Source organism: Taeniopygia guttata, chromosome 20 (genome assembly GCF_048771995.1).
Source record: "Taeniopygia guttata chromosome 20, bTaeGut7.mat, whole genome shotgun sequence".
Lineage (NCBI taxonomy): Eukaryota > Metazoa > Chordata > Aves > Passeriformes > Estrildidae > Taeniopygia > Taeniopygia guttata.
The window spans coordinates 602,748-625,802 of NC_133045.1; the positions used below are offsets into that span (position 1 = coordinate 602,748).

Consider the following 23,055-nt stretch of genomic DNA (forward strand, 5'->3'; position numbering starts at 1 on the left):
GAATAACAACAACGTTTTTCTGTTTCAGCAAGGGGGATCTCCAGGAAAAAAATAATTTCCTGATATAACTGGCTGGGGAATATTCAGGCACTTTGAGACTAATTATTTGGTATTTGGGTAGATATAGAAGTTACTTCAATAAATACAATTCTTAAATAATTGTGTGTATTTGTACCTTTCTTCTTTTAGGGAGACTCCTACCCACTGGCAGCCTCTGCCAGGCACAAAAGCAGCCATGTTGGTCAAAGTGAACAGTTTGAGGCAGATGCAGAACTTTTCAAACAGTTCTCTTCAGCTGCAGGGTACTCCAAAGCCCAACAGCCCAAAATCTCTTCCCAAACCGGCTATATGTGCTCAGCCCCAATCCACATCCCTGAGCCATGGAGCCACAAAGCAAATGCCTGCTGGAGAAACAAAGCAGTCTATGCAGATCAAAAAGACGGAGAGTGGTGGGTTTTGCCTGGTGATGATGAACGGTCCTACTTCTCAGACACCTCCAAGAAGCTGGACAGGAACTCCCCAGCCTGCATCCCCCACATATGCCTCTCCTGCACCTATATATGATGAGCCATCTTTAGAGTTGCCAATTTATGACGAGCCACCAGTAGATATGGACACTGAATGCATTTGTGTGAGTGGGATGTCTTCACCAAGGTCGCCAAGCAATAGCTTAAAAAAGCAGCTGCCACCAACCAAGTTATTGCAGCATCCTAGTATGCAACAACAGCAAGCTGCAAAGAAGCATGCAAAAAATCCCTCTTCCACTGAATACAGCCCAGCTGGCAGAGAATACATAAAACATATGGTCAATGTTGACCAATCTGCCAAACTCTGCCATTCTTCTGCTGCAACAACAGATACCTCCACTAAACTGCCTGGTCAGCTTGCTTCAAAGGACAGCTTCAAGGAGTCTTGGAGGATCTTGGAAGCCAATGTCCTCAAGAACATGGAACTCCACCACAGTCAGCAAAACAGCCTGCAAGCTCAGGAGTACCCAACTGGTATAAGCCATCAGGATTCTGGTTATTCAACTGGCCCTTCTCCAAGCTTGAGAAAAAGGAAAGGAAGGAGGCAAGGAACAAGTCAAGCGAGACCTGGCTCTGTGGGCAGCAGCAGTGAGCTCACAGCTCTGAATGATAGAGTAATCGCTGAGATGCGTACTGTGGTGGGCAGGTCAGCAGCTTGCAGGGGAAGCAAAGCCAGCCTAGATGCTGAGAGCCCAGAAAGTGATGTTCCAGCAGAGAGCAGCAAGGTCAGGTTTCAGTCTGACCACTTGAAAAAATGCATCAGCCAGAGCTCCAGGGATGATGTCTCAGCCAGCAACAGGTCTCTGTACAGACAGGACCTGGAGATTAGGGAATTCTTTCCCAGCAGTGTGGCTGCTCCACAGGACACAGTGAGGCAGAAGAGAACTTTTGAGAAAATAGATTCTTTAGAAAAGAATGTCACCAGCCAGACAAACTTTGCTTCATCAGGCACTACATGCCATTCCTCACAGGTACTTCCCCATCTGTGCCATATTAAATTTTTTTTTGTTTTCTTTGCTAGACTTGCTACACTCATAATACAGAGTCTGGAGGGGGGTTTAATTCCAGGGGTGTACTGCTGGCAAAACATGTCTGTTCCTGCAGAATAGCAAACAGGTCACGAAGCTTCACAACTTTTCTCATGGAAACCCTGTTTCAGGCCCAGTTTCAGGCCTGGCTTGAGAGGAAGCAGAATTGTGGGATGGGGCTCATGTCCAGCAAGGCCTCAGCACTGTGGGTAGCTCTGCTCTGTTATTTGGGTAAATGTGCTTGCCTGATCATGTTACTGGCACTCATGTCTTCCCTCGTATGTACTTTCTTCACTGGAATGGTCTGAGTTGGTGGGTACAGCATGAAGATTTGCATAGCCACACGACAGCAATTCCTCTTTTTCTCTCTGTTTTTTTTTAATGGCTCCTCATATGCTATTCTCCCTCCCAATGCCTGAACACAGAATAGCAATATTTAGAAAATCAGTGTCAGTGGCTCTAGCATCTTATTGAAAATTGCTATTTTAAAGCCCCATTAGTGTGCCTGCACAAGGGAAGTGGTTTTCTCTCTAACACAGCACTTCTGCAGGAGATTATTTTGCCATGTTTTTTTCCTACTTGGATTCAAAGGACTATCCTGCTTCCTAGTTTTAGTTCATATTTTGGTTCTTTGTAGTTTTATATCTTCTGAAGCTTTTGCCCTTTTTTCTCTTTGCTCACTCTTCCAGTTATTTTGCTCCTATTTTGAACAACCAGAATTTCTGCATTAATTTGATGAGGCAGAGCTGATAATCATCCCCCATGCTGAAAAGGCTTCTTACTTTTTTCTAGTTTTTCTCCTGTTTGCTGCTACAAAGTCTTTCATGAAGAAACTTGGGAAAGCTCCTTGACTATTCCAGATTGCTCCAGCAGATCTGTGAGGTGTAACTTTTCTTTGAAAGCTAGGCTGACACCTCTGCTTTATCAGATTTATCTGTATATGTTCTCTTTATTGCCATTTTGGATCAATAAGTGCCTTGCTTTCATCTGAAACCTTTTGGAAAACTGATACCATGTTCCCACATTTCTCACTTTTCAGGTACAGAGACACATCAAGTTTACATTACTTACATCTTATTATTAATAGTTCAGCAATTTCATTTCATAGCCTCTTTGGACTTTGTAGGAAACTGCTCTCCAGTCTTCTGGCTGTGTTTCACCATGTTACATTGACAGGGAGAGCTGAAACTTGATTATGCACTAGAGATGGTGGGTTGGGGATAGACTGTGAATGGCCTTGAAAGTGAAGAAAAAAAATTTGTATGTGGTAATATGGAGAAGCAGAAGACAAAAGGAGATGGATGTTGTGGTAGAGGTAAAAAGAGTCAATTAAAAAAAATATTCACAGAAATACTCAAGAGTCCAAGTAAGGAGGGGAGGAAGTTGTAGAAAATATGGCGGCAAAATCGCTGCCTCACCTGAAAATAACACCAAGTGTCTTGAGTGAGCAGTGATGTCCTGTGCTGGATTTGGATGATAGATAGGAAAATGGGGAGATAAGAAAACTCAGTGTCGGAGGAGGATGGGCAGAATTTTTGGGACAGGCTAAGCAGAAGTGGCTGTGAATGAGAAGTGAGAGAGAAGCCTCAGAGAGAGCAGAGGAGAACTGAACCTCAAGATAGTAAGAGGAGGTGACTCTTCAGAAGGAACATGCTGAAGGAGCAGGTAGGGTGATAGAAGGAAAACCAACTCCAGGCACATAAGCTGGTTTGAAGGAGACCAAGGATGTTGAGATGGCAGAGAACTGCAGGTGGGGATTTTTAGTCAGTGTGTTGAGTGAATTCAGAGAGGGTGAGGAGGTAGAGGAGCAACTCAAGGGATAAAAAGAACAAAGTAAAAAACCAGGAGAGATTATTGTGCCCCAGGCTGACAGTGAGGGATGGAATGTGGTGAGTGCTAATCCCCTCATCTTCATGCAGAGACATGTGGGGTGTGAGATGGGAAAGGGTTGGACTGCAGAAGCCTCTCAGGAGTTTCTCTATACTAAGAAGGAAACACTGACTTGCTCTAAACTTCTAAGAACTAATGTGTATTTTGGGGTTAACTGTAGACCAGTGTCCCACCCTCCTCCTGGGCTCCTGGAGCTCCATTGGAACAGAGGAGTGAGGAGTGCAGAGATACTTGGTTCCTTGGTGCTTGGTGCCACAGAGCTGTGCTGCTGCTCTGGAAATCAGCTCACCTCCTGCTTGTCCCCATAAACCTGGCAACAGCTGGGACACTCAACCCTGTTACTCCATGTCCCAGAACTTCCCTTAGGGGACAGCATTAGTGTGTGGCTGTGCCAGCCAGGCTCTTTCAGAACTACAAGTGTCATCCACCAATTCAGTATGTATCAAGTCATGTTTGTACAGATTCACCATTGTGCAGTTGCTGGCAGCTTCCTGTCTCACTGTGGATAATTTTTCTAGTTGGGTAAGGAGTCACCTAAGCTGCTTTTAACGTGTCTGTTCTTCTTTGCAGCCTGAGACCATAGAGCTGGAGCCCAAGCAGGAGGGCAGCAGCCAGCATGGTGGCTGTGTGGGATGCCATTTCTCTTACAACACCCTACGGAAGCCCATCTCTCAGAGCAGCATGGCGGATTGGGCTTCCAAAAACCTGAACATGCACACGCAAGGCATCTTCCGACGAAGGATCTCCATCTCCAACATGCTGTCCTGGAATGGCGGCTCCATTAAAAAGCCAATGCTCATCACTAGCAACCGGACCATCAAAAAAGAGGCATGTGAGATGTTCAAACTGGTGCAGAGCTATATGGGAGACCGTCAGACTCGCATGGACCGCAATCATGTGGCATTGGTCACAGTCACCAAGTGCTGGAGCATGCAAGGCTTGCGAGATGAGCTCTACATACAGCTGATCCGGCAGACAACAGATAACGTGTGTTACCGAAGCCTGGCATGGGGCTGGGAACTGATGGCCATCAGTCTGGCCTTCTTTTCCCCATCACCCAAATTTCAATCTTACCTGGAAGGTTACATTTACCGCCACCTTGACAGTGATAAAAAGAGTAAGTGCCTCATGCACCTCCTCTGTATGCAGCAGCGTCTTGGTGGGTTGTGCCACATAGTCAAGGCTCTCTGGGTTTTAAAAGTACAGGTAGTCCCCAGCTAGTGCTGTGGGCTCTATCACTGAGAGCACAGTGTGTTGTCTGAGTTCACCTTTCATTGGTGGGATGAAGCTACCACCAGCTTTATCTGGCAAAGAAATGTGAGCCCCAGACTGCACTCAACTCATCCATCAGCACTGAAATGAGTTGATACCAACCCTCCAAAGGCAGAGCTTTTCTGGGTTCTCTGATGACATAATTTACATTTAAGTTCCTTGAAGCTGGCAAAAAAAAGGATTGTTAATATCTAATGTTTTTTAAGGGAGCCTTTGCAGACACTGAGAAAAGACCTTAGCTGTTTGAGGATCCTGAAGAACACAGTCTTTTAGAGTGAAGAGATGCAATTTATCTGTCTTTCAGAAGTTTGGGGACCAGCCCAGCTTATATTCTGTTATTACCCCAGTTTTAAATTACTATGGCATCCTGTGGGGGGTGGGGCACACAAAGAAAAGACAAAAGCTAGGTACCAGCCTGGAGAGTATTAACTGGTATTTATTTGCTTATTTCATACTATTTCAGCTGCACTCACTGTGTCTTGTCCAATCTCAGGCCAGAAACCAGACACCGATTTTCCCTTGATCTCTGGGGACTTCAAGCTGTGTTTGAAGCCCCCCCAGGTCTCCAGGGTGGCTACAGGAGTTCTGCCTCAGCACCCCTCTGCCCCTGTTCATGAGCATGGCAGCAGAGGTTGGACCAAGGGGCAAGTGCTACACTGGCAATATTTGCCTTCTCTTTTTATGATTATAACCTTAGTTTGAGATTTCTTCACTGAACTGCCAGGTGTACAGCATTAGTTTGGGTTTTATAAAGATTTTCAGCCCTTGTCACTTCTGTCCAAAACCATTCCCTCCAGCTATGCTTTGCCCAGAATGCAGGCAGCAAGGAATATTACTCTGAGATATTAAGAAGATGGTTCTTTTGCTGGTATTTAGGCAGCAAGTTTATTTAGGTATGAACTTTTCAACTGATTGGCCATTTGGAGAAGATGAGTGATGTTCTGAGCCCCTCATTCAGGTTCACTGGGAGCTGGCTGTGGTGCAGGACCTTTCCCCTGACAGAGCTTCTTATGCTGGAATCAGGCTGGCTGCATATCTAAGGGCAATTCTGTATTTTGGTATTTTAGTATATACTACATTATTAATCCACACCCCCTTCTGAATTTTCAGTTGCCCAGCACATCAAGGAGCTTGTGGATCTGAAAAACAAGAAGATCACAAAATCCAGGAAAAAGAGGAAACAAAACACAGAGGATGAAGGTAGGGAGAGACACAGGGAGCTGAGAGAGAGGTCTGCACTGATGTCAGGCAGGCGACAATGCTGAGCTCTGCTGAAAATCATACCATTTCTTTAAATACAGAGACTTGGCTTTGGGAAAATTTATCTTGTGGCAGGCTGGTGTGCAAGGCTAGATCAGAGCATGGATCAGCAGTGTGAGTGGCAGCTGGGCTGCATTTGGGACAGGTGGGAGCCCTTTCAAGCACAATTGTGCAAGTTGTGTGAGAGATTTTAAGTTGGCTGCAGACCTGGGGCTGTAATTCCTCTGATCTGTGCGTGCTGCATTTCCTGGAGTATATTCCGGTGGGCTGAGCAGGCTGTTCTGTGCAATTATGTGTCTAAATTGCGTGTGCTAGAGATGTGCTTATGAAAATAAATGTAGTTTTTACCTAAACACAAATGTTAAATTTAAAATTAAAAAAAATACAAGCAAAACCAAACATCAGCAGTTAGGCTCTTTGTAGGTCCCTTCCAATTGAGGATTTTCTATGTTGCCTCTGATAATATATCTTATGAAGTGTTATGAAAAAGGCATGCCAGGATAACTTTATGAAGTTTCCAGAAGGAAGCAGTTGAAAGTCAGCTGTGTCTATATAGCCTTAGCTGGGGCTCTGGTGACGGGTCACACACACTGTTACCTTTCACAGAATCACAGAATCATTAAGGTGGAAAAATCCTCTAAAGTAATTGAGTTAAACTGTTCCCACAGCACTCTCAAGGCCACCACTAAATCATGTCTCCGGATGCCACATCCATACATTTTCTTAATACTTCCAGGGATGGAGGTTCCACCACTGCCCTGGGCAGCCTGTGTTCCAATGCCTAATTACCCTTGCAATGAAGAAATTTTCTCTTACATCCAACTTCAATGTGCCCTGGCACAGCTTGAGGCTGTTTACTCTTGTCTTTCTGTCTCAGGAGGCTGCTCTGACAGGGACCAGGCTATGAGTTGTTCTGCAGGGGTTCAATGGAGGAGGCAGCAGGTCTGGCAGCTCGCTCAAAACAGCTTTTTCGCTGTGGCTGACTCTGAGGACCTTTCCTGGAGACTGACCTCAGAATTGCATCTGAAGTAAGGGGAAATCTTGCAGGAACATGCCAGGTTGTCTCTGCTGCTGGCTGGAAAGATCAGGTTTTTCCCTGGAACACCTATTCTGTTTGACCAGCCCTGCTTTCCAGATGTGTGAGGGGTGGGTAGGATGTACCTGAAGCTGCAAGGCTGTTGTGAGAAGTTCCTTAGTGGCTCTGAAATACTAAGATGCCTATGGATTCTGTAACATCAGTTTATCAGAGAAATCCATAAGGAAATCAAATGTATGCCTTCAGTCAGAACTGAAAACAAGATAAGTAGGCATCTATGTAAGTCTTTCAGTGAAAAGTTGAGTTGAAGCAGTGATTCCCCACACATGTGCATATACTCCTTTCAGTCCAGAAGCTCATAGATGAGTAAACATTTACTGTCATAAGTCATCTCCATACGGGCCTCCAATTGTTGGCGTCGGTGCTTGGCACCAATCGGTGGATGTACTGACTGTCACCATTAGTTTATTATCTTACTGCAAGACTTTCATACCTTCTCTCTGTGAGTTCTCACGGGCAGCATCTCGCAACACTGACTCCTTTTCTCTTTCTTCCTTGTGGCTGGCTGACTTCTTCTGTCCCTATCACAACCACCTAACCCTATTTGTCCCTAGTAGCACATGCTAACCCTTATTGTTCCTAGCATGACCACCTGACCCTTGCTCCTTGCAGCAACACAGCTGACTGACTCCACCTCTGTCTTGACCAGTTAATCCACTCTTTTATAACAGCTATCCTTATTGGACACAGCTGTGCCCTATTAAGGGCAGGCCTGTTCCTACTCTTTGGTAATTAGTATAGATGCAACTCCTCAGGAGCGAGATTGCCTTCAGCACTATCTCTTATTCTCCTACAATCCCTCCTCCCACAATTTACTATCTGACATATATCCGAAGAAAGAATTCTGAAGTCTCCCACACTTAACCTCTGCAGTATTCATCTTCTAGCTTAATTCTCTGTGAGTAAATGAAATACAAATATGGTGCAAGGTCTTTTCATGCATGAATAACCTCTTGGCAGGCAGAAGAATGGGTAGGAATAAATGCTGTGTTTTCAGAAGGAGGATTGTCTGCTGATCCCACAGGAATGTAAGCTGGTCTTTGGGTTTATACAAGGAGACAAATCATGAGCTGACAGCTCAGTGTTGTTAGAAAATTATTCACGGCTATATAAATGAAGGGTGCAGAGGGCTCTGGCAAGGGTGACGAACGGAGCAATCAAGCAGCAGAGAATATTGTGTCACCAAAAGCAATGTTTTTTACATTGGGGAGAGGTCCCTGACTGCAAGTGCAGGGGGAGGCCCCAGTTGAGCCTTTTTGAGGAGGGAAAGACATTTTCCATCTTGTATATGAATTTCCAGAAACACATACATGTTGCTGGGAAGTGGTTAGAAACCAAAAGAGGGATGAGGAGCTTGCAGGGAAGGGATAGAGAGCAAAGCAGCACTTGGCTGTAGTTGTGCTGTGCCCACTCTGTATGTCCTGCCCAGGGTCCCTCCAAGGCTGATGAGTGAGGCAGGGAAGGTAACATGCGATCTGGACATGGAGGAGGGAAGAGGGGAGACAGTCAATGGGATAAAAGAAACTTAAGATTACCTAGGGAAAGCAAGAAGAAAATTTCTCACTGTGTGCAATAGCAGAACAAAAAGCTGCCTGGTTTTGGTGTTAGGCAGCAGGCTCAGGAATGGTCTGTCCTGAAGCACAGAATGAAATCCCAAAGGGCCAACACCCACAGCAGGTGGTGTGCAGGTTCAGTGTTGCTCAGAGTGCTGTGACCTTCCCAGAGAAGCATCTTGAAAAAGACATCTTGGGGGCACAGACATAGGTGTGCTCACGCCAGATGATTTCAGCTCTTCTGTGATCCAGGTGACACAGAAGGACAAACAGGTCCTTTGTGTGGGGTTTTAAAGAGAACTTTATTGCACTTCTTTCTCGCGGGGATCCAGGGACAAAGAGCCACTGAAGCAGGGCAAGCAGGACTTTATATAGGGATCCTGAGGGGCAGGGCAGAACACCAGGGCCAATGGGATGAGGGCACAGGGGTGGAGCAAGGGGGGGAGCGCCAGTGGGATACATTGAATCTGCATGTTACAGGGGGAAGACTTTTTCCTCAACCTAATAAGGGGGGTTATGGTTTGAAGGGTTTTCTATCCAGGATAATATTGTGGATTCTTTCCCTGTTGGTCCACTGGCTTCCACAACTCCACCTTTTAAAAAAGCTTCTCCCATGGCTTTTTTACAACAATGTAAAAAACATGAAAACATAAGCAAAACAACAAAAATGCAATAAAAATCCACAAAACATTTTTAACTAAAGCAAGCCCCTGACCCTTGAGTCCCCACAAAAAATTCATTAATTCTGTCTGTGATTTTTTCTGTTTGGATCTGTTGGACTTGTCTCTTCAGCAGCTGGGGTCCTGGAGTGGAAGGGTTGGGTAAAGGGTTTAGGGAAGAGGCTGGAGGTAAGTAGAGGCTGAGAAAGGGAGGAAGGGACTGGAGTGTGAAGGTAAGTATTTAGGTAAGTGGTTTTGGGGTGAAAAAGGGGAGGGGTAGCTTTGTTTAGTTGTTTCTTTGCAACTTGGAGGCAGCAATGTGTATGAATTCTGGTTCAGCATTCTGTCTTGGCTGTGATCTGGTGACAGGACGGTTGACTTGCTGTTGTAGTTGACAATGCCATCTTCATCTCCAGGTGGTGTTCCTCTGGTCTTCTGCTAGAGCTGTATTTGTCTCAGTAGAACTTTTGTTACTCTCTGTAAGGGGCAGTGTTGTGTGGGATCACACGGATCCCTGATCTTGGCACTTCTCCCCCAGGCGGTGGTAGTTTGGCAGCACCGCAACAGCCAAGCAGTGTTGTGACCAAACTTTTCCGGTCTTGGTGTCGCAGCTGCTGTCTGGGGGCTTTCCAACGTGGCAGCTCAGTGTGGGTGGACCTGCCAAGGTCAAATGGAAAGCTACAGCACTGTGCTGTCTCGGCAGCACCAGTGATAGCACCATCTCTGCTGTATCCCTAGCAGGGGTAACAGAGCTTGGCAGAGCAGCAGCAAACCCCGCTCCATGGCCAGGCACTGTCCCACAGGGGCAAAGCATCTCACAGCCACTGGATACGGTCTCACAGCGGCTGGGCACGACCCCTGGGGGCTCAGCTGGGGCGGCAGAGCCTGGAGAAGCAGCAGAATGCCCACTCAATGCAACTGGGCAGCACGGCGCCTCTCCTCCACCTGGTTCAGTGTGACAGCATGCTCTGCTGACAACGTGCACAGGCAGGGGCTATCCCCCCAGTTCCATGCAGCAGCAGGGTGGCATGCTGTCCCCGCCTGGGGCGGCAGCACAGCCCCAGATGACCAGGGGACATTCTGCTGAGGAAACGTCCCTGAAGGGGATTGGCTCCCAGGAATTGTGTGATGTTGTCCTTCTGCCCTGTTTACACACAGCTGGGAAGGCCAAGAGTTTTTTGGCCAGTTCCAAATCCTCCTCCCAAGTGGCTTCCCTTTGTGTTTGAGCTCAGTGGTCCTCAGACTCAGGACAGGAATCTGAGTCTGAGGCATTGCTATTTCCGTCCTCTGAGGAGGATGGAAGATGCTTCATAATTGTGCAGGGCTTTTTTGGGTGACTGGGATCTGCCAGTTGGTGAGTGGCAGTGGAAGCCAGTATGGCCTTCTTCTGGTCGCCGTCATTGCCACTTCCGGTTCCAGTGTTATGGGAGAGGAGCCAAGAATGGAAGGAGTGGAGGAAGAGATGGGGTCTGCGATGGGGAGGGGATTCCTGACGGAAGGGGAGGGTCCCAGCCCAGTTACAGCCATTGATGCAGGGGGAAGGGGAGAGCCAAGCAAAATGGAGGGCATGGAAAAGGGCGGAGGAGAGGTGAGGAGGTTGCCATTTTGGGGTGTAAGGGCAGGAAAACTTGGAAACGGAGTCACCAAAATGGCAGGACTGGCTACATTGCTGGCACCATTTTTTGAGGAGTCAATAGGAGGTGGAACTGGATAAAGAGGCATAGGGTGGAGGATGAGGGGAAGGTCCAGGGCAGCAGGCGCCTTGCTGTCCTGGAGAGGGGAGAGAGGGGATCGGGAGGCGTCAGGGGATCGATAGCAGCCCTGTGCTGAGTAGCAACAGCCGCCTGCTAATCGCCCGTCAGGTGGGGAAGAGGGTTTGGGTATATGGGGAGAGGAAGAAGGCTTCTAACTGATAACCCAAAACTTTTCCTGAATCATTCCCTGAATCATTCATCATTTTTTCCATTGACTTAACAATAATGCGAAACAATGGATGAAATTTCCTAAAACTAATTAGAAACAACATAGTTACAGTTAAAGTTATAAGATTCTTAAGATTCCCCTTAGAAACCCCAAATTTCCTCGCTACAAAGGCATCCACAACTTGGAAATAGACGTCTCCTTGAGGAAGGTTCAGTTCAGGGTAACTAGGATTGTTGTCCATCCTCAAACTTCACTGCCACATCCAGCAGAAGAGAAACACAAGAGCAGAAAACCCTAATATACATACAAATTACAGTTGCTCTTTGGATCAATGCCCATTGGGTCAACAAAAATCTGCTGAGGAGGTGGTCAGCCCATTGACTAGCCTCTGGTACTCCAGCACTTCTTTGGCCTCTTCAGTCTTTGGAGGGTCCCAGTCACCCTTCAGATTGTCCCCACTAAAACATGAGGGTTCTCCTTGGGGAAGTGGCTGTGCTGACAGCGATTTTTGTCCTGCAGCCAGAGGCAGCACAAAAGAGGCTGCAGGAGATGCTTCTTTAGGGACCTCTTTGCAGTGGCCACACCTTGGGCACCACTTGTCATGGCGGGTGTTGTTCAGAGTGCTGTGACCTTCCCAGAGAAGCATCTTGAAAAAGACACCTTGGAGGCACAGACATGTCTGTGCTCACGCCAGATTATTTCAGCTCTTCTGTGGTCTGGGCAACAGAGAAGGAGAGATGGGGGTCTTTGTTCCAAGGAGAGCCTTTATTGTGCTTCTTCCTCAAAGGGATCTAGGGACAAAGAGCCACTCAGGCAGAGAAAAGAGGGCATTATATAGGGATCTTGAGGGGTGGGGCAGAACACCAGGGCCAATGGGATGAGGGCACAGGGGTGGAGCAAGGGGGGGAGGGCCAGTGGGATAAATTGAACCTGCATGTCAAAGCAAGGCATGCTGGGAGAAGACTTTTTCCTCAGCCTAACAAGGGGGGTTATGGCTTGAGGGGTTTTCCATCCAGGGGAGTATTGTGGATTCTTTCTCTGTTGGTCCACGAGCCTCCACAGTTCAGAGCATAAAGAGATTTAGAAAGAAATGGAACAAATGCAAAGAAGGGAGGTCTGTCTCTTGATGATTAATAGTCTAGGTACAACACTGCCTTAGGGTATTGCACACCTGCTGTAAGCTAGGAGTTTTTTGAAGGGGGATACTAATTTTTAAGACATTTTGTATCTGTTTCTTATCTTGGTGACTGGTGCAGGCTGCTGGCTTGTCTGGCTGATGAACATAGCATTTCCCATATAGGGAATGGTGGAATCAGAGCATGCCTGAGCTGCACGGTTCAAGCTTTGTTGGAGAAGGTTGCAGGCAGGATTAAGAAGCATTGTTGGGATGTAGAAGGAAGCACTGGTGTGTGAGAAAGCAGAGTTAAAGTGGTGCTGTAAAATGGGGGATCCTGGGCAGATCTAAGCCAGGAGAGCAGCACTGCTGGTGCCAGGCCTAGCTTACCTGCTCAGGAGCACCTACCCCTATGCTATAGAGTGCAGTGAGATGGGATCCTGGTCTGGTCTGAGAACCTGCTCTGGCTGTGCCAGCTGAGATCCAAAAGGCTGTGGTAGATCGGAGGAATATTCAGACAACAGCTTCTGTAGTGCTAAAATATATATCTCATGGCCAGGTCCTAAATCCACACTGTTTGGTGCATTTTTAGGACTTTTTTTTGCAGGAAAGCATTTAAGTCTGTTCCAGAAGGAATATTCCTGCACATGTCCAGTCTGGATTTTAACTTTTTCTAAAAGGAGATGTTTAAGATGCTGTCCACACATGTTTCTAGGCTGGCATATGAAGAAATATTTTCCTTTGAAAACTATTTTTCACTGTGTGGGCTGTTAGTAGTCGTCTGTTCCTGACCTCCTGAGACTACCATGATACCATAGGGAATAACAGATCATCTTGGATTTCTCAGATTCATTATGTGCTCACAGAAGTGGAATTGCCTTCAGAATTAGCCCTTTCCAGGTAGTGCAGATGAAGCTGCCCAGACCTGCACCAAGAGGTGGGAGCTGGGCTGTGGAGGGAGTTTGGAAACTCCCATATTTGGCCACATGTTTGTGGCTCGGTGCCAGGAGTCAGTTTCTAGCTGAGCATTCTGAAAGCAGCAAATGGTTGGGACAGGTTGCTGGTTTGGAAAAGCTGAGGCTGAAGTTAATTCTACTCCTCTCCCTCATGTTCCTTCCTGCAGCCCAGTGTGTGCCTCCTGGCCTCTCCATGTCTCTCTCTCCATTGTTGCCCATCCCACTCTGCACATGCCCTAGAGCCAGGAGCACTTGTGTTGGGACAGATGGTTTCTACTCTGGAGCAGGGAGGCTGCATGGGAGCCATTGGTCTGTGCCCTCCAGGATGAGTGCTGCTCACCCTGTTCCTCAGGGCTCCTGCCTCTTTTTTGGCCATTCAGGTATATGCACAGTAGCTCCTCCATCCTCTTGTGCATGCAGCAAGTTTATTTTTCAGTTACTTAAATTTGGTCAGTGTCACGTGTGACCCCATCAGACCCCACTGGGTCAGAGGCTGCAGCATGGTTGTCATGGGAGCAGGAGGCCTTGCTGCAGAAAGTGCTGGATGTAGGTTTTAGGCTTTTTCTGGGACTAGGGAGCTTCCTGGGAAAGTACAAAATAGGCCTCAAGGAAATGTGTCTGACTGCTGCCCATGCATCAGTCATGCAGAATCTGCAAGACACCAGTTTCTTTTGCAAACATTGTTAAGCTTTTAGGGTGGTTATGTGTTTCATGGTCTAAATAAAGTATGATAAAATACCTCTTATTAGTTTTGAATATGCTGTCTCCTGTAAAATTGCTGAGCTGAAGGGATACAGTTCAGCTTCTTCCCCTTCCCCTCTGAGAAGGGTGACACCTCTCTTCAGGGTGTGTCTCACACTGGACAGCAGAAGCTGGAACCTGGGATAGTGAAGCATCACAGGGTAGCTTATTTGGTTTGTTTCCTTTTAATCCTTAGATATTCCCAGTGTAAGTCATGCCTAGGATTAGCAGGATTTTTGCTTACAGTGAATATTTTTCTTTAGAGAGAAATTCCTAAAACTGGCTTTCCTTCCCATTGCCTGTGGGAGATGGGAATGCTGTTGTACCTCCTCTGGTGTGACTCCAGCAGTGTTCAGAAGCTCTGCTCCAGCTGTGAGGCAGATTGATGGAGGCAGGAGGTGCTTGTTTCATCGAGAGGAGCTGTGGTTTATCTGCTGGCTGAGAGGACAGTACATCTCCCACCTCTGGGAATTGTTCTGCTTGGGAAGAGTTTGCCCTCCCTCTTCATTAACAGGATTTGAAGACCCCCAAGCTCCCAGTCAGCATACCTAAGCCATAGGGTATGTGAAAGGCTGATGTGAAATGCACAGTATCTGACTAGAATGTAGACTTTCACAGCCACAAGTATTTGAATTGTGCTGCAAGCTTTGGGCCTGGCAGGGAATCAAAATAGGGCAGATCTATTCACTGCTTTCAGTGAGCAGTTTTGGGTTTTACTTGAACAAGAACAAAAGGCCAACGGTTTTGGAAAAACTCAGCAATTAGTGCTCTGTCATTGCAAACATTTCTCTTGGTGTCATGGAGGGATTATCTCTGTGAATCGTGGCTTGCACTTGCCTTCAGAGTACACTGAACCAAGCACAAACAGAGCAGGTGCTCTTGTGGAGGGCAGCAGCTTTTGAGGTGCAGTTCCCAAGCTTTGGGATGTCCCATTTTCCTTGTCTTACAGAGCATGCCTGAGCTGCATGGTACAAGCTTGGGTTGGAGAAGGTTGCAGGCAGGAACGTGAGGACGCCTTCTGCAGGTCTCTGGGAAGATAAAATCCCATCACCTTTCCATGCCTCTTCTTGTGTCCTGAAGTTACTGTTGGTGCTGCTGCTCTGTCCCCACACACCTTTCTCTACTGCTCCTCTCCCACTAGCAAAGGAACCGAAATTCTCAAATAATAAACAACTCTGGCTGTGCCCACCAGGCTAAAACCCAGGCATGTGTGTGTGCCCAGGCTGTGAATGCTGAATGGGTGCCATGCATGGAGTCAGGGTAGGGCAGGTGCACGCCAGGTGTGAGAGGCGGAGATCTGCAGGATCAGGGATGGGAGGTGCAGAGCTATGAGCCTTCATCAGGAGATGAATCTTTCTAAGCCCAAGCACTGGCATGCACTGACACTGCCTGCCGTGGGACTGGGAGACTTCAGGGTGCTCAATGCAAGTTTTGGCAGTCCTGCCCTGCTGCAGTGGGCTGTGCCTTGAGGGGGCTGCTTGTGCCAGAATGATCTGCTGTGCTGGAGTTCTCTGAAGGGCTTCAGTGTGGGGCTGCATGGCGCTGTGGGCTGACCACTCATTTCCTCTTTCCCACCAGGTCTGCCCATTAGCACCTATGCCAAGTACTGCTACCGGAAACTCCATAAAGTAGCTGTCACTGGAGGCAAAAAGGTGAGCAGTTGCCCTGGCTGCAGGGCCTGGGGACTGCCTGGGCGACTTTGGCAGTCACCACTGATTCAGTGATGGGAAATGAAGATAGAGTGAGTAGGGGAGGCTTGCTCAGAGTACATCTCCCCATGAATGTGTGGGAGAGGGCTGCGGTCCAGTTCCCTCGATCCTTCTGGCAGACAGCAGTGCCTGCTGTGCAGGTAGCTGCATGACTGGCTGCTTCCTGGCCTCACGGACAAAGACAAACCCAACACTTACCTGTTTCCAGGGTAAAAGGAGCTGTCTGTGCAGTGGATACCCATCACTTTGTTTCTTCAGGTGAGGGAAGAGTCTCCCTTTGCACTGAGAGCTTATATGGGCTGGTTCTTGCAGCTGGTTTACCGCAGAGTTGTTAATTCCCAGTTCAAACAGTCATACAGCAGAGATGTTTGGTGCAGGGGGGAGTCTGTGCTCTGTGTTGTCTGAAAATCTTCCTTTCTTCCCTCTGCATGGTTCTGCCTGTGGCCATGAAAACTGGTAGATGGCCTCAGCCTGTCAGTTCTAGGTCACCAAGCCAGATCTGGTCATCGGGGTTTTTGGTTTGATGTTGTTTGTTTGGGGTTTTTTGTTGGTTTTGGGTTTTTTTGTTAGTTTGTTTGGTTTTGGTTTTGGTGGTGGTTTTTTTTTGCTTTGTTTTGTTGGTTTTTTTGGGGTTTTTTTTTTTTTTTTGAAAATCCTCTAGGGCCTCTTTGCCCTCTGAACTTTGCATAGTGAACAAATTAGCTGAAATACCTTGAGAGGAGTGAAGGCTCCTGGCATCCTGCCAGGGGCAGGACAGTAAGCCTCCAAACACACATTGCACACAGCTGCAGCCCTGGCCACTGACCCACAGAGGGCTCAGTGGGAGCTTCCCCCTGTTGTATTCCCCACTTAGCTGCAGGATCACTGCTGAAGGCCACTGTGCTGGGCAGCCTGTTCCCCCTGTGACAACTCTGTGCTTTTCCAAACTGCTGCCACAGGACATTTAAAACCCCTTTCAAGTGTTGGTATTTGTCAGAAGCAACAGGTACCAGTGCCCACTTTTCAGGTTTTAGCACCTGTGAGAGCAAAGCTTTCCCTGGAGTTGGAAATACCTGGAATTCCCATCTCCAAAGGAGTGCTGTACACCTGTCTGTGGCTAACCACACACCTGGTGCTGGGTTGGGGTGTAGGTGCCCTCTGCTTACTTTACCACAGCTGGGGCTGGGCTGGGCTCCGCTCCGTGCTGCCTCCTGCAGCAGGGGGAGCTGCAGCCAGAGCAGTCCCCTTGCTGTGCAAAACACAGCAACAGAATCTCTGCAAAACCAGCCCTGCTCTCCAAAGTGGTCTTCTCTGCTTCTCCTGGGCCTGATGAATAGAACCACCCCTGATTTTAGGCAGCAGAACAAGAACCATGCTGCGAGGAGGCTGATGAGGTGACCACGTGCAGGGTCAGCCTTCTCTCTCCTGGTTACTCACTGTCCCCATCCCTGAGTCACTCTTTCTCTGTGGGCTGGCTGTGCCATGGCTGCACTAAGCTTTTTTCTGTCCTCAGGGCCTCCGTAAACCAACAGTGGAAGAGATAAAGCATGCCAGGAATGCCATCCTCACGCCATCACTCTTTGGCAGCTCCCTGGAAGAAATCATGCTGCGGCAGCAGGACATGTACCCAGGGAACAAGCTGCCCTGGGTGCAGACACAGCTATCACAGCAGGTCCTGGCCCTGGGAGGGGAGCAGACTGAGGGGATTTTCAGGTGAGTTTTTGCAGTGCTGTGCTACTTTTGAGCAACCCACGTGTCAGTCCTCATAGCCAAGAAGTCAAGATTGACCTCCACATGCTTCCTCTTCCCTAAGAATAGCACTTCACTGTGGACTAGACAAAATCTGATTTTCCTCATGTTCAGGAATCACCTCTTATAGTAGCATTAGCCAATTTGCATGTGTTAGCACAGAGGGAACTGCTGTAGGTGTGACTTAACTATGTGGACAGCTCATCCCCAGGCAGGGCGATGAGCCTTCATCAGATTTGGCAATGCTAGTTAGCCAGTGTAGGGGGGGGAAGAGCTCCGGCATCCTGGCAGAGCACCTCATCTAATGCGGCACATCAACCTTGGTGCTGCACAAGACAAAGGAGTCAATAGAGACACAGAATCTGTGTGGTGAACACAGGGGATTCTGCTTTGGGTTTGAGTTTTCTTTGTTGTTTTCTTTGTGTGTGTGGTTTTGTTTTGCATTTAAGATTTGAATTAGTTTTTCAGTAGCTAAACTTGAAATAGTTGTTAAAAGACTCAACTTTACCTTGTATGGGTAAATTTTTTAATAGCTAGACAGATAGAGAGATGTATGTGTGTATATATATAACTATATTTAGCCAGAGATGCTGCTTATCTTTGGTCTGAACACGTTGCAAAGAAGCCTGGTTACAGAAAATAATCACTCTTGAGAACAGCGATAGTTGATATCTAGGCTAGTGATGGTGTATAAAAATAAGCACCCTCTTCTCTCTGAGGAACTGCTGCTGTAGCTGTCACTGGTGCCTGAGTCCTTCTCCCTGCTCCCTTCTCCCTGAGGCCCCAGAAGCAGCTTTGGAGCCATGCTTTACTTGGCCAGCTGCCTCACCAAGCACATTGCCTGGCTCACTCAAAAGGACCTTTTCTGTGTCTCTGCAGGATACCTGGTGACATAGATGAAGTCAATGCATTGAAATTGCAGGTGGATCAGTGGAGAATCCCAAACAGTCTCAGTGACCCCAACATACCAGGTACAGGACTGCTGCAGGTGTGTTGCTGCAGCTTCAGCCACGGTACAGTACAGAGGGGCACGTGCAGGAGCAGCTCAGTGGGTGTGCTGCTACTTGGGAATGTGTACACAGGCTGTCTCCACTGACTGGAATTTTTTTCCGTGTCTTTTCACTGCCTTTCCAAACACTGCCCATAGAGGAAACACTGGGAATGGGGAGGAATGTCTTTCTCTGACGCAGTAAGGCTGCGCAAGCTGGGCAGAGTGGTGGAAATCTTTCAGGTCTCCTTGTCCTCTTCTTTAGGCAGCCCCAGAGCTGCTTCCTGGAGAAGCAGGTAGGTAGAAGCCAGTATTTCCCACTAACTGGTCTGTTTAATGCCTAAGCATTTCAGAGCCAAGACTGAATTAAGGTGAAGCAACACAAGCTCAGAAATCCCTTCTCTGCCGTTTCTCTCACTGCCAAGTTTGCCCCTGAAGGGAGTGGGGAAGTGACCAGAGCTGTTCTCATGCACCTGTTTTCTGCCCAGCCTCCCTCCTCAAGCTCTGGTATCGGGAACTGGAGGAGCCTGTGATCCCCCAGCAATTCTACAAAGAGTGTATCAGCAACTATGAGAACCCCGATGCTGCCGTGGCTGTGGTGCAGCTTTTGCCAGAGCTCAACAGACTGGTGCTGTGTTACCTCATACACTTCCTGCAGGTAGGCAGCCCCCACAGCCCTGCACTGGGCCCAGGAGCATGTGAAGCGCAGTTAGTGGGACAGCTGGGACCATCAGCATGGTTTTAAGACCTCTTAGCTAAGGTGGGATTGATGGAGGGATGTTTGCTGGCCTTATTCCTTATGGGAGCAATAAACCCTGATCCTGATCTTGTAGAATCTGGGGTTGGTTTCCTGTCTGCCAAGGCTGCTGCTCTGTTGGTTGTGTCAGGGCACAGTGCTCTTCCCTGTGGATGTGTGGCACCTGGGGCGCTGTCCTTAAGGCAGGCTTTATGTCTGCTCTCCTTGCACTTTTTCTTGGGCCATGTGTTTGGATTTCCTTGCCCTTTTCCAGTGCTCCATCTGGATGTGTTCTTGCTACCTGCAGATCTTTGCTCAGCCATCAAATGTGAGCAGAACAAAGATGGATGTGAATAACCTGGCCATGGTGATGGCCCCCAACTGTCTGCGCTGCCAGTCCGACGACCCTCGCATTATCTTTGAGAACACACGCAAAGAAATGTCTTTTCTCCGCATGCTGATAGTACACTTGGACACGAGCTTCATCAAAGGGCTGGTTTGAGCCATTGGCCCCACAGTGTAAAACATTGCTCTGAGAAGTTGCTAGATTAAGTCTTCTCCTCTCCATGTAGGTTTCTTCCATTGTCCTTGCTGTTGTCGCACCCTTGATTAGCCCTTCAGCATTTCCCAATATATGATCACAAGGACTGGATATTTCTGAAAGGCTTGGTTCTGTTAGCAGCAGGAAATCCTTGGGCATGCCAGGTCAGGTTTAGCAGTTCCTGGCCTTTCAGTGTGTGTCAGAGAGGCGCAATCCTCTTCCTGAGAGCTGCAAGATTGGGTGCTCAGTGAAAGCTGTGACATGTGTGAGGAACTGCTACACAGGGCAGTCAGACTCTCCATTTCCCTTCTGGAGACAGAGTTGGCTTTAGGTAGGAGAACAACACTCCTGTGCTGTGGCATGATCTGGTCCTAGGGAAGATACTGCCTCATCAGGAATAATCCTACTACTATGGGGACAGCCTTGTTCACCTCTGCGGACTGTTGTCTGGAGGTGTCAGGGTTGTTCTGACATCCCACAATGCTGTTGGAAGAGGGCTGTGAAGGTGTGGAGGTTTGAGAATTGTAGAGCTATGCAGCAGCATGTGAGACCAGCCATGTGCTGAGTACCCACCCACACCATGGTGCTGGGCACAACAGGAAGGCCACACACCTGACAACAAACAGGTAAACAACTACTTTGGCATCCTCTTAATGAGGGCCGTATCTTCTGGAACAGTGACCCCACTGGTCTTGCAGCTCCTGTTTGCTACAGACAGCATGAGCTGACACCAGCTTTGCTGAGGAGCACCTGAACCCATGCTCAGAACAGCCTTCACAGCTCCAGCTCCTCACACCCCGCTACCTAATACCACATCTTTCTCAGACCACTCTGCCAGGAACTAAATACCAGTTTGACCCACCTTTCTGGCTCAACCCAGGTTTAAGAAAGCCCCCAATAGTTAGAAGTGCTCCCGTGCTCAGGTACGCCCTTCCAGGCAGAGCAGCAGCAGTGCTGTGTGTTTGAGAAATGCTGGTACTGCCTGTAGTCAACTGTGGTATCCATGCTCTTCCTTTGAGGTGTTTTCCTTGCTGGAGGCAGGTCTGCTGCAAAAAAGCGTGTTTTGGGATTACTGATGCAGTGCCAAGTCTGCCAGTATCATGCAAGGTTGCCTTTGTGTTTCTGTATCTCCCTCCCTTTCCAGTGGGGACCTGGGATCATCCTCTCCATACTGCAGTGGGGAGCTGAGCCCTGCCAACAGTGGGGTTTAGAGCTGATGCCTGAATCAGTACCAGCGTGGGTGTGAGGTGCCATGTGCAGTGTCTTTCTGAGAGGGTTCCCAGAGCCTATGTTCAGATGAGTTTGAACTCTACAGCAGGAATTCAGTTCCTGCCCAGCTGAATAAAGGTTCCTCATACCAGATGATTCTGTGGGCCAGGAAGTCTTACTCCCTTGTCAAGATCAGTTTTGTCAAGCATGCCCACAAAATGTGCCAGCATCTGTTTCACATACACACCCATCTCCGTGCCTTGATGCTGTTCAGCTTGCTCTGTCCTTCTGCAGTGCTGAACAACTTATTCTTCAGATGTGGAGCTACTGCCCCAGAAGCGTAGAGACAGGCAGAGGTTACCAGCTCTGACATGCTGTCCTGAGACCTGAATTGCTGAAAAGGCTCAGGCTGTCCTGTTCCCTGCCATGGGCTGGAGCAGCCATGTGGGACCTGCCCTGCTCTTTGGGCTGCAGGTGCCTGTGTCTGTGTCAGGCTTTGCCTGCAGCCACTACTACTAGTAGTAGTAAAATGGAGCACCACTACTAGTGGTGCTCCATTTTACTTCTTGCACTTAGCCAGTGGCAATCAATCAAACCATAGGCATTTGCTGCTAATAAAAGTGAAAGATTCTGGCAAGAGTTGTAAAACATGCTCATAAAAGACACTGGATATTGTCTTTGCCAATAACAGATTTGTAAATACCAATCAGTAAAGTAGCTTTTCCTGTGTTCTAATAGTAATAAATACATTCTTCATGTATCTTTTGTGAAGTGTCTTTTTTGTGAATTTCTGCAGCAACCAAACGACACTTAATGAATCTAGGAAGAGAATGGGTTGAAACAAGTAGAAGACAATACTGCTTTACACATATCTTCTGGAGCCTCTCAGGGTCATAAAGGTATGAGAGAAGTTTATGGGCAGTTGGAGGGTAAGAGGGATATTCTGTTTATGTCCCTCCTCCAGCAGCTGGGAGTGCTGCAGGTGGACTGTAGGAGGTGGCCACACAGGCATCCTCTGTATGGCCCCCTGGAGGGTCTCTGCTAATGGAGATGTAATAAATTGGGCTGTTAGGCTGACCTGACAGGGACATTTTTACGTTCAGACTGGACCATTCTCTCATCTTTCCTCACTGGTAGTCCAAGGAACCACTGGGAGCAGTCTGTTGGTGCTCAAGACTGGTGCTGGTTGCACAGTGTCATGGAGCTGTAAGGCAGGTGCCGGCTGTGCTACTTCAGCCACACAGGAATGAGCCCAGGCTCTGGGTCATGTTGCTTGTGCTCTGGGTGTGGTTGCTGTCCTGTCAGACTAGGAAAAGCTGCTGCACTTCAGACAAAGCCAGTGAGGGCTGCTCTGTCACACCAGCAGTTTAGGATCACATATGCTGGCCATACCACTGAGTCTTTCCACCACTCTGGTTGGCAGAAGCATTGTAGGCGAGTTGTAGGACAATGGAGCGCAGAAAGAAGACCAGGAACATTGTAACCTCACACAGCCCTTTCCTAGGGGGATGTCTGCGGCCCAATTTCTGAGTGTTCCCCAAAGCTTTTCTGTGAAATGAGCTGATTTTTGCCAAATCAGAAAAGGCCACAAGCCAAATGCTTCAGCTCAGGCTCCAAGACTCAGGCTCACTCCTGCAGTAACACCTTCATGGCTTCAGGCCTCAATTCCTGCCAGCATCCAGCCCTGACAGCAGAGTTCTCCAGTTCTCAGACACAAGCTCTCTTTATGGTACCAGTAAATACTAAGCACTTCAGACAAAATGGATAGTTTACATGGCGAGACAGAGGAAGGTCCAGGCAGAGGCTGGGGCAGGAGATGCAGGTTCAAATCTTTGTGACCTGGACAGAGTCCTCAGCCAGTGTCCCCTGCTTTGGAAGGAATAGTTGAGCTGATGAGTGACTCCATATATCCCAAAAGCTTTCCTGCATGGCTACCTGTAGTCACTATGTGGTCCACCTCACTCAGAACACCCATGCTCTTTCCTGTTCCCTTGTCATGGGATGATGAATGCCTGAGCTGGTTTCCCCAGCCAATTACACCCACAACCAGTTCTTGCCACCATTCACCATGGCTGACAAATGGTGTAGGACAACAGGAGCTCTAAAAGCAGCAACCTCAGCAGCT

At 48.1% G+C, this 23,055-nt stretch overlaps 1 protein-coding gene and 1 long non-coding RNA gene across 5 annotated transcripts in view; one reads left to right on the top strand and one right to left on the bottom strand.

Moving 5' to 3' along the window:
* LOC100217539 (rho GTPase-activating protein 39) overlaps positions 1–21,690 on the top strand; it is a 61,822-nt gene extending 40,132 nt beyond the window's left edge. For 3 of the 4 annotated variants that reach the window (XM_072916942.1, XM_072916941.1, XM_072916943.1), the window contains 8 exons: positions 190–1,498; positions 4,016–4,562; positions 5,828–5,917; positions 15,598–15,671; positions 17,221–17,420; positions 18,336–18,427; positions 18,933–19,096; positions 19,482–21,690. In XM_072916942.1, coding sequence (XP_072773043.1) covers positions 190–1,498; positions 4,016–4,562; positions 5,828–5,917; positions 15,598–15,671; positions 17,221–17,420; positions 18,336–18,427; positions 18,933–19,096; positions 19,482–19,682 — 2,677 coding nt within the window. In that variant the 3' untranslated portion in view covers positions 19,683–21,690. Of the gene's footprint in view, positions 1–189; positions 1,499–4,015; positions 4,563–5,827; positions 5,918–15,597; positions 15,672–17,220; positions 17,421–18,335; positions 18,428–18,932; positions 19,103–19,481 lie in introns of all 4 variants that reach the window. The other variant, XM_012570142.5, reaches the window with a different exon arrangement.
* Positions 18,333–19,622, bottom strand: LOC140680345 (uncharacterized). Its single transcript, XR_012051515.1, has 2 exons — positions 19,482–19,622; positions 18,333–19,096 (listed from the first exon to the last, which is right to left on the bottom strand). It is a non-coding gene; the product is annotated as an uncharacterized lncRNA (long non-coding RNA).
* Positions 21,691–23,055: the final 1,365 nt, after the last annotated feature.